Source organism: Bidens hawaiensis, unplaced genomic scaffold (assembly GCF_021521415.1).
Source record: "Bidens hawaiensis isolate Kalapana, Puna unplaced genomic scaffold, B.hawaiensis_p1.1 tig00034667_1, whole genome shotgun sequence".
Lineage (NCBI taxonomy): Eukaryota > Viridiplantae > Streptophyta > Magnoliopsida > Asterales > Asteraceae > Bidens > Bidens hawaiensis.
Window position 1 is genome coordinate 188655 of NW_027496014.1, and position 11229 is coordinate 199883.

The window sequence follows — 11229 nt, forward strand, 5'->3', positions numbered from 1 at the left end:
GTGTAAACAAGTCGACACATTTACGAGCTAGTGTCTGGAATCCTTACAACTAGAGTGTAAACAAGTCGACACATTTACGAGCTTAAACGAGCTTATTTATAAACTAAAGTTCATCTAAGAAACAAGCTCAAGCATACGCTTTACATACTTTGTTTGACTATAATAGTGAGTTTAAACGAGCCTAATATTTATATAAATATAAAAACTCGAGTAGCCATCGCATCAAAAGTCTACTAGATGTGTTTCTCCTTAGGTAAGTGTCATTATAATGAACCCGACAACATACAAAACGATTAGATTGTTTTTAGGATAACAAATTTAACTTTGGTCCTAAATTACGTCCATTTGACAATCACAAGACTTGAATCTACATCATTATCCAGCACCTTGATCCCGTCAGGTCTATTTCAAGTGGACCCTGAAGAAGCGTGTATCGACTTACTTGTATACGATCAACGTTCCTCGGGTACGAGTGTGCTATTTCATCACTTGTATACGATCAACGTTCTTCATTGGCGCCATCACCTGTTACAACGGCAACAAAACTACTATTTCATCAATTTTCTCTTCACCATGGTTTCCGGTGTTCGAAACAATGATCAAGTTCTGGAGGATAATGAGCCTGAGGATGTTAATGAGGGACATCAGGTTCTGAGGGCGCCGCGTGACACTGCGCGCACCACCAGTAACCATTCCTTCAACACAACACCTCATAGTCAAACTGAAACCCCCCCAGACGATCTCACGTTCCAAAATCTGACTGGTGCAAAACAAAAAGGACCAAGGGGCCCGGAAGTTGAAACCAATGACCCTAAAGAATGGCTCATAAACAAACAACGGCGTTTAATGGACAAATACAATGAGTTGGTAAAACACAAAAAGTTAGCCGATTTAACACAAAGGCTCGCATTTGATAAACAAACCATTCAGGGAACAACAAAAAAGACGCGCGCGCTGGAAGACGGTCATTCTGTTCACACCGAACAAGCTGATATTAGTGATGAGGAAGAGGTGCACAGCATGAAGAAGACACGAGATACTCATGCAGGAGGTTCACAGCTTCGCGCACACATGCACATAGCACCTGGAGCCAAAGCTGATATGGATTTATACACACCATACAACCCACAAGCGAAAGAGCAAGTGGACGTAACCACACCATATAGGCCAGCCATCTTGGTAAAACATTCAAAATTCGCTAAGCGCATTGCGAAGGCTCCCATTCAACACAAAACCAAGATGCCAAGTGGTTTAGGCAAGTACGATGGTACAACAGATCCAGATGATTTCTTACAAGGTTTTTATAACACTGGAAACTTAGAAAGCTGGACGATGCCAACATGGTGTCACATGTTTGCTCGCTGCCTCACGGGCGCAGCGCGTGTCTGGTTCGAAAGCTTGCCGACAGGACAAATCGATGGGTTCGAAGAGCTATTGGAAAAGTTCCAGGCTCACTTTGTACAGCAGCGCAGACACACGCGCGACCCCGATGACATCATGCACTGCGTACGCAGGAATGATGAAACCATTGAAGACTACATAACTCGTTTCAATCAGGAATCTCTTGCAATTGGAGGCATCACTAAACAACTCTTGCGCGTGGCCTTTATACAAGGTGCGCGCAGTGATCAACTCCGCAGAGCTCTCGTGAGCAGAGTAGGCATGCCAACCACTTGGGCTAAGCTTATGGAAGTATCGCGAGTCTTCGCGCGAAATGAAAAACAAATTGCCCAAGACAGAGCAAGAGATAAAGGGCATCAAACAGAAGCACCACGCAACAATGAAAAGAGGCGCAAACAAAACTCCGTATGGTCCAGGTTGCAACAAACCAATTATTCTCCTACAGAAAAGCAAGCGCAACAAAGTTCACCCCAACCCCAAAAAGACATTCTTAATCGCGGAGAAGGTGACAAGAAGGAAGGCGGCAGAGAGCCTAACAGACCTCTACCAAGAATATGGACTCTCATCACCAAAACGCCTTCGCAAGTGTTAAGCACAGAGAATGTCCAGTTTAAAAACCCCAGGCCATTACTCCATAAGGGACCACCGGACAGTGGCAAATATTGTGAGTTTCACAAATCCACAGGGCACAACACTGATGCATGCCATCATTTGAAGGATGCGATCGAAAAAGATGTGAAATCAGGCAAGTTGGCTCACCTGGTAAAAAATCCAAGACCAGAGAACGAACAACTAGACGGAGCCTCAGCCAGTAAAAAATTCAAAAGAATCTGTGTAGCTGAAGGAAGAAAGCAAGGGCAAAGATCGAGGAAGAGAAGCGCGCAAATCCAAGGGGATTGGCGCGAGCAACAAATAATCTTTCCAAGAATCAGAGGAGGCCCGTCTATCAGCAGCCCTCTAGTCATCACTGCACACATCGCTCATTATGAGGTGTCAAGAGTCCTGGTGGACACCGGTAGTGAGTCAGACATCATGTATGAGCAATGTTTCAGGAAGTTGGATCCAGCAGACCAAGTAAGGCTTGAAGTTGTGAGTGCACCAATCTCGGGTGTCTCAAACGAAATTATTCACCCCCTAGGTCAGATACAATTCGAACTAACTATGGGGGATGAGAAGCACAAGCGAGCTGAAATTGTCAACTTCCTGGTCTTGCCCACCACTTCATGCCATAGTATGATCTTGGGCAGAGGAACGATTGCCCAATTCAACGCCATACCGTCACCAGCGCATGGCGCGTTGGGGTTCCCAACACCAACAGGAGTAACATTTGTGTACAGAGATCACTTATGCGTAGTAATAAGTATACCTCGAGAGGGGAGAATGAAGCTTCCAGTGGCAAACAACGCGCCAGAGGAATGGATTGTCAACCCAAAATTCCTAGAACAAACAATCACAATCGGAGCTACGATATCAGATGACACAAGAGTGAGAATGAAAAGATTGCTCACAACGTATAAGTCAGTCTTCGCGTGGCAACATTCTGACATGACTGGGGTTCCGCGAGACCTGGCGTAGCACTCTCTCAACACATTCAAGTCCGTGGAGCCAATTGCTCAAAAGAAAAGAGTCATGGGAGACGAGAAGACAAAGGCCATGAATAAGCAAGTAGAAGATCTACTGCGCGCGAATATCATTCGCCCAATACGATATCAAACATGGGTAGCCAATCCTGTGATGGTAAAGAAGAGCAATGGGGTCATGGAGAATGTGCATTGATTTTAAGGACCTCAACAAGGCGTGTCCAAAAGATTGTTACCCCCTCCCAAACATTGACATGAAGGTGGACTCTGTAGTGCCATTTAAGCTCAAATGTTTCCTGGATGCCTATAAGGGCTATCACCAAATTCAAATGGCACCACAGGATGAAGACAAGACTGCTTTCAGAACTGACAAGGGTGTTTTCTGTTACACAAAAATGCCCTTTGGTTTGAAGAATGCAGGAGCCATCTACCAAAGACTCATGGATGCAATTTTCAACGAGCAGATTGGAAAAAACTTAGAAGTCTACGTGGATGATTTGGTGATTAAAAGTAGGGAGGAAAAACAAATGCTCAAAGACATCGAAGAAACCCTTCGGCGCCTAAAGGAAGTAAACAGAAGCTCAACCCGAGCAAATGCACATTCGGTGTTGAAGAAGGGAAATTTCTCGGCGTAATGGTCACCAAGGATGGTTTCAAGGTGAATCCAGAGAAGGTGGAGGCTATCCTCGGCATGCCCTCACCATCCAGCATGAAGGAAGTTCAAAAGTTGAATGGTAGATTGGTATCAATTAACAGGTTTCTAGCAAACCATGCAAGCAAATCTACCTGCATTTATATAATTTTTTAAAATATTTATTTAATAATTATTAATTAATATATATAATGTTATCAAAAAAATACATAAAAATAACTAAATAATGTGTATTATTTAATACAGAAAATTATAATGGAAAAAATATATAAAAAAATAATTATATTATTTAAAAATTAATTTATAAATGGTAAACGAGCCAAGCCCGAGCCGAGTTTGAGCTTGAAAATCTATTCACGAGCCGAGCTCGAGCTTTGGAAATAGAGCTTGAAATGAGCCGAGCTCGAGCTCGAGCTCTATGTAAATTAAACGAGCCGAGCTCGAGCATGGTCGAGCTTGGGCTCAGCTCAACTCGTTTGCATCCCTAGTATTCTACTTACTCTTTAGCTCAAATTAAAAACAAAACAGATGGCTAGCTCTTTAGCTCGTCCAATTAACAGCAAGCACATAGAGATGCAATATTTGCCAACTTTTCCATGTTTTAATTGTTGCTTTCATGCACTTAAGCCTTTTGAGCTCTTCCAAACGGAACCTTCTAATTAGTTCAAACTAGAAAGGCTGTCTAAAAGATGTGGGCACTATTGATTGTGTGTGCCCCATACTGAAATTCCATTCACACGGATTTATTTGAAATGGGTTTTAATCTTGTATAAATTCATGACCATGAGGGGCTTGATTTTTTTTAACAGCGTTTTGACTCCCATTGGGCGTACCATTTATCAATAATCGAGTTCCAGCCCTAGGATGGAATTTCAACAGTTCATTAGTTCATTATTAGTTTGACGCTCCAAATATTCGCACCTAGGACCACTAGAGGCCTAATGGCAAATATGGTTCCCTTGAAATATGTCCTGATTATTATGGTACTTTTAATTTGGACTTGTAAATTTCCTAGTTGTTGCATAACAGTATCATTATTCTTGCAAATGAAATTTTATCAAGTTTCAACAAAGCTCCTACCTCTAATTTACCACTGATCAAGATTTATAACCCACCATCCCATGACCCCATTGCCCCAATTTAACCGAGCTACATGACTTCTTTGTAGCATCATCCATGGCTTTCTTTGTAACACCATTGTTGCATATGTTAGCAAATGTTCGAGTGTGTTTCAGGCCGTACTGAGTCAAGGGTCCACAGTATGTCTCAAATGTTCGAACCATAAATTTCAGACAGTCCCAATCATCCACAAGGGCTGATCCTTCAGCTCTCACCGGTCCACGTCCACTGCCTAATAATAACCCTTTGATCTTATCGACGCTGCTATCCAAATGCGCCCTATGTGCCGTTATTTCTTTGATTTGGTTGAGTAGTCCTTTCTTCTGTTGTGTTTCTTCTGTTGACTTATTGTACTGCATATAATGTGAGATAACATCAATCCACCATCATATCAAAATGTCAAATGCATTTTTGTATATTTGAAAATAAATACCTCATGCCACATCGAATAAAGATCTGCGTCTCTTTGGTCGATAACCACCATGGAGTGAAATGTTTGAGATTGTTCAGTGGAGATTTTCCTAGCTGCAGAACCTTGATAAAGGGAAACAGTTTCATTGCTTATGCTCAGGGTACCGTATTGCATTACATGTGATCCGCTGAACGGATCACCATCATTATTTTTAGTCCTCTTCTTCACCTAAAAGAAATTCGGATGATTATTTTCGCAATTAATACTAGATTGGGCATTGGGGGTGTTAAACGGGTCATTTTCAAGGGCAAAACAAACTTGAAAATTTGTCACGAAGCCGAACACAACCCGTACTGTACTTAAAACATGTGAACCTGAACGGCAGAACACGACCCGTTTGACCGGAAAAATTGTATTTATTATTTTTTTCACATATTAATACTTTGAATATACATTTTTAAAATAAAAAATACAAGTTTGTATAAAACAATTTCATGTAATTAAAAAATCTTATGTCAATTTCCTTTTTAGTTTTAAGTTTTGGTATAAGAGAACCAAGCAATTTAACGTATTACATAAAATGATTTTTTTAAACATAAAATAAAAAAATAAATGGGTTAAGTAGGCCAACCCATGAACCCAATCTATTTAACTAAATGGGTTTAACCCGAAACTGATCCAAACCCATTTATATCAATCCCAAACCCGCAAACTCTGTGTTAGGTTCGGGTCGTGTTTTCGTATTGTGTGAGAAAATCACCTCCTAATTGTAGTAATTACACACATTAAATCATGATACCAACCTTCAAGTATTGTTGTTTTAAGGTTTCATGCCTCAAATCTTCAGAGTCACTAAAGATCAAAAAGTCAAAAAATGGGACCAAATCAGTAACTTAAAAAAAACTACAGCAAAATATAGTTTGCAAACATCTACTGCTTGAAAACTTACCTGTCTTCCATCCATGAAACACTGTATAAGTCACCTAAGCAAGTGCTAAACCCTTTAATCAAAGGTGGACAATATGTGGCATAGCTATTCTCGTACGCATTCGATGCAGTTGTCACATAAATGTTAAGATTTTTCGGTAACAAACCTTCGAAAATACTTCCACTTTCACACGCTTCAATGTATATCACCTACATTTAACATTTCAAATGATTATATATATCCATACTCACCAATGATATATAACAATTAGCTAAAGATTAATCAGTTTAGAGCAAAATGTATAATACCATCTCATGATATGTTCCACTCACATGCTTTTTTTTCAAAACGTTGATGAAATCATTAGCATAGATGGTCGAGTTTGGCATACCTATTGCAATATCAAAGAAATTAAGTCAGTAAACATTTTGATCTTTGTCGAATATTATATGAAAGATAGTAACCCAATACCAAGTACTCCAGGACCACCATGATCGGTGTAAAACACGAAGATCCTGTCTTTAGGTTTGCTAGCTACCACTTTCCCGCTTCCACCTTTCACGGCTGCTTTATTGCCAAGAAGCACAGCAAAGAAATTCTCCGCGGACACTGCTTCTCCAGTATAGTCCTAACACATTTTGAAGTTATCATATTAAGAGCGTGTTTGGGATTGAGTTTGAAAACAACTTATTGACTTTATAAACAACCAATAAGTTAAAAATGTGTTTGGAAAACACAAAAGCCACTTTTATTTTAGTTTTTTGAAAAGATTAAAAAACTGCTTTAAAAAAGCTTCAAACCTTAACTTTATAAATTTGAATTTTAAAATAAACTAATAAATCAATAAACTGTTTTCAATCTCAAACTTATCCTAAATATTGTTGTTTGATAAAAAAGTACGGACTTATACAAAGAGAGAGAAGATATAATTGCATTTATCATTCTCTAAATTTGCATAATCACATATATGTTTATTTAAAATAATGCGTTAAGAGCATTGAACCTTTGTGGCTTTGCATTTAATTAATTAACTTATTATTTCTCTTTTAAATTTAACCTATCCATTTTATGTATTTATTTACTATTTTTTTCTATTGAATTGAACCTTTGCATTAATTAAAAAATTTGCACTTTGAGAAAAATCATGCATTTTTATAAGTTTAATTAGAAAGGAATGTATGAAACTCCCCTAAAAATGTCGAAATATATGTACATAAATTTCTCTTTTTTCCTTTCCACCAACTCCTTTTAAATATTGACAAATAATAATTTTTTAATAATCAAATCAATAATAATAACAAATTCTTTAGACTGAATGTGTTCAATTTTTATCTTTTCACTTACCTTTTTACATTAAAAAAATAAATAAACTAAATAAAAATAAAATAAAAACATAAATTTGTATACACATTACGTAAACTTAGTCATAACTTGCTCATACCTTTGGCACACCAGCGTACACATCTGATCCATTGGGGTTGTTAATTATGACACCACGCCTAGGATTATATGGATTATTTGCAATATCATCATACATGAAAACAATTATGTTTTCATCCTTTAACCCACCCTTTTTAAGGATTTGATACGCATGGCAAACGTCTGCCTGAATCCATGTAAAATAATACCAGACATTAGCTTCTATTTTGTTGAAACCTTTTAGCGCTTACATATATAAAAGGTTAATTAAAATTTCAGTAAGTGTTAACCTGATGACGATAGTTGTAGTACTCATTTGAACCGGCCACTAGAACGGCCCAAGTTGTGCTATTGGCTTTTGACCGGGTAACTAATTTGAAGGTATCGAACAAGTTTACCCTATTAGAGTCAGACAATTTTACCGTAAACACAATGAATAGTAACAGCATGAGATGGAAAGCCATGTGGTGACTAGCCATGCTAAACAAAAAGCTTGATAGAATTTATGAGTTCCAAAAGTCACAAATATACATGTATATATATACATGTGTGTGGGTGTATGCATTTAAAGATATTTAATATTATATGATATGATATTGTTACAAAAATATTACTGATATTATACACAAAATAGTTATAATATCACGTAATATATTGTCTATATAACATGATGTGATCATGTACACACCAGTTGAAGGGGTATGCACCCGCCTTAACATCGAGCGGGGCGGGTCAACCTATAAGATATAGACAAGAGGCTTGAAATCAGGAAACATCTGCGCGTGGCGCATATCACATATGCGCAAAGCGCAAACGCAAGCTGGGCGGGGCAACCCACAAAGCCAAAACCTATGCGCAAGCGCATGAAACATCTGCGCATGACGCATATCACATATGCACACAACACACATTTAGTGTGAGAATAAAGAGAAGACCTTGCGCATCCCCGGGATAGGCGCATAAAGGCCGCGCGTAAGCGACACACAACAAATGAGACAATAGTCTAATCCAAATCAGGATAAGGACAACCATGATTGTACTCATCAGGCAACCTTCCAGAAGGTATCTTTTAAGGAATAAAGAATGTGCTGATGTTGACAGCTGCCAATGAAGGGTGGACAACTCAGCAAAGCCCATGTGCCACCACGTGATGGCACATGGGGGGTCAGGTGAAATACATTGGTCAGAGAATAATCAATGAAAAAGCACCAGGTGTCCTAAGTACACGTGGCGCGAAGCAATAGGAGGAGGCCAAAAAGGCCCTAATTGGGTCTGAGCCCAATCATTGGAAACCCTAATACTATAAATACCACACCACCTCCACAGTTGGAGCCAGGCAAGAAAATATATTCTAAGTCCTTACTCATTTTCACATCCTGATTATCCTCTCCTACAATATCTTATTCTCACACCGGAGGGTAACCCCAAAGAGGACCCCTCTGTCCCTTTCTAAGGGGTAAGCCGGTGCTGTTCGTTTTGTAGGTGGAAGAACTCATATCTCGGGAAACCATCGGTGATATAGCACACTGGTACCCGAGGAACGTTGATCGTATACAAGTAAGTCGATCCACGCTTCTTCATTGGCGCCATCACCTGTTAAAACGGCAACAAAACCATTATTTCATCAATTTTCTCTCTGAAAATCTTCACCATGGTTTCCGGTGTTCGAAACAACGATCAAGTTCTGGAGGATAATGAGCTTGAGGATGTTAATGAGGGACATCAGGTTCTGAGGGCGCCGCGTGACACTGCGCGCACCACCAGTAACCATCCCTTCAACACAACACCTCATAGTCAAACTGAAACTCCCCCAGACGATCTCACGTTCCAAAATCTGACTGGTACAAAACAAAAAGGACCAATGGGCCCGGAAGTTGAAACCAATGACCCTAAAGAATGGCCCATAAATGAACAACGGCGTTTAATGGACAAATACAATGAGTTGGTAAAACACAAAAAGTTAGCCGATTTAACACAAAGGCTCGCATTTGATAAACAAACCATTCAGGGAACAACAAAAAAGACGCGCGCGCTGGAAGACGGTCATTCTGTTCACACCGAACAAGCTGATATTAGTGATGAGGAAGAGGTGCACAGCATGAAGAAGACGCGAGATACTCATGCAGGAGGTTCACAGCTTCGCGCACACATGCACATAGCACCTGGAGCCAAAGCTGATATGGATTTATACACACCATACAACCCACAAGCGAAAGCGCAAGTGGACGTAACCACACTATATAGGCCAGCCATCTTGGTAAAGCATTCAAAATTCGCTGAGCGCATTGCGAAGGCTCCCATTCAACACAAAACCAAGATGCCAAGTGGTTTAGGCAAGTACGATGGTACAACAGATCCAGATGATTTCTTACAAGGTTTTTATAACACTGGAAACTTAGAAAGCTGGACGATACCAACATGGTGTCACATGTTTGCTCGCTGCCTCACGGGTGCAGCGCGTGTCTGGTTCGAAAGCTTGCCGACAGGACAAATCGATGGGTTCGAAGATCTATTGGAAAAGTTCCAGGCTCACTTTGTACAGCAGCGCAGACACACGCGCGACCCCGATGACATCATGCACTGCGTACGCAGGAATGATGAAACCATTGAAAACTACATAACTCGTTTCAATCAGGAATCTCTTGCAATTGGAGGCATCACTGAACAACTCTTGCGCGTGGCCTTTATACAAGGTGCGCGCAGGGATCAACTCCGCAGAGCTCTCGTGAGCAGAGAAGGCATGCCAACCACTTGGGCTAAGCTTATGGAAGCATCGCGAGTCTTCGCGCGAAATGAAAAACAAATTGCCCTAGACAGAGCAAGAGATAAAGGGCATCAAACAGAAGCGCCACGCAACAATGAAAGGAGGGGCAAACAAAACTCCGTATGGTCCAGATTGCAACAAACCAATTATTCTCCTGCAGAAAAGCAAGCGCAACAAAGTTCACCCCAACCCCAAAAAGACATTCTTAATCGCGGAGAAGGTGACAAGAAGGAAGGCGGCAGAGAGCCTAACAGACCTCTACCAAGAATATGGACTCCCCTCACCAAAACGCCTTCGCAAGTGTTAAGCACAGATAATGTCCAGTTTAAAAACCCCAGGCCATTACTCCATAAGGGACCACCGAACAGTGGCAAATATTGTGAGTTTCACAAATCCACAGGGCACAACACCGATGCATGCCATCATTTGAAGGATGCGATCGAAAAAGATGTGAAATCAGGCAAGTTGGCTCACCTAGTTAAAAATCCAAGACCAGAGAACGAACAACCAGACGGAGCCTCAGCCAGTAAAAAATTCAAAAGAATCTGTGTAGTTGAAGGAAGAAGGCAAGGGCAAGGATCGAGGAAGAGAAGCGCGCAAATCCAAGGAGATTGGCGCGAGCAACAAGTAATCTTTCCAAGAATCAGAGGAGGCCCATCTATCAGCAGTCCTCTAGTCATCACTGCACACATCGCTCATTATGAGGTGTCAAGAGTCCTGGTGGACACCGGTAGTGAGTCAGACATCATGTATGAGCAATGTTTCAGGAAGTTGGATCCAGCAGACCAAGCAAGGCTCGAAGTTGTGAGTGCACCAATCTCGGGTGTCTCAAACGAAATTATTCACCCCCTAGGTCAGATACAATTCGAACTAACTATGGGGGATGAGAAGCACAAGCGAGCTGAAATTGTCAACTTCCTGGTCTTGCCCACCACTTCATGCCATAGTATGATC

The 11229-nt window shown here is 40.6% G+C and overlaps 1 protein-coding gene across 1 annotated transcript; it reads right to left on the minus strand.

Annotated features, from left to right (window-relative positions):
• Positions 1 to 4730: 4730 nt before the first annotated feature.
• Positions 4731 to 7975, minus strand: LOC143586473 (vacuolar-processing enzyme-like). The gene is made up of 8 exons (XM_077068015.1): positions 7802 to 7975; positions 7534 to 7698; positions 6564 to 6720; positions 6401 to 6483; positions 6114 to 6301; positions 5968 to 6016; positions 5186 to 5392; positions 4731 to 5105 (listed from the first exon to the last, which is right to left on the minus strand). Exons 1-8 carry the CDS (start codon positions 7973 to 7975, stop codon positions 4731 to 4733), a joined length of 1398 nt encoding a protein of 465 aa, XP_076924130.1.
• Between the last annotated feature and the right edge of the window lie 3254 nt (positions 7976 to 11229).

Bases quoted from the DNA above. Each gene is read 5' to 3' on its own strand.
- LOC143586473 (XM_077068015.1), bottom strand. From the start codon at position 7,975: ATGGCTTTCCATCTCATGCTGTTACTATTCATTGTGTTTACGGTAAAA. The intron at 6,017-6,113 runs GTAAGTTTTCAA...TTTGATCTTTAG, and splicing joins GTTTCATGGATGGAAGACAG to TGACTCTGAAGATTTGAGGC. The intron at 5,393-5,967 runs GTTGGTATCATG...AATTTCTTTTAG, and splicing joins TAAAACAACAATACTTGAAG to GTGAAGAAGAGGACTAAAAA.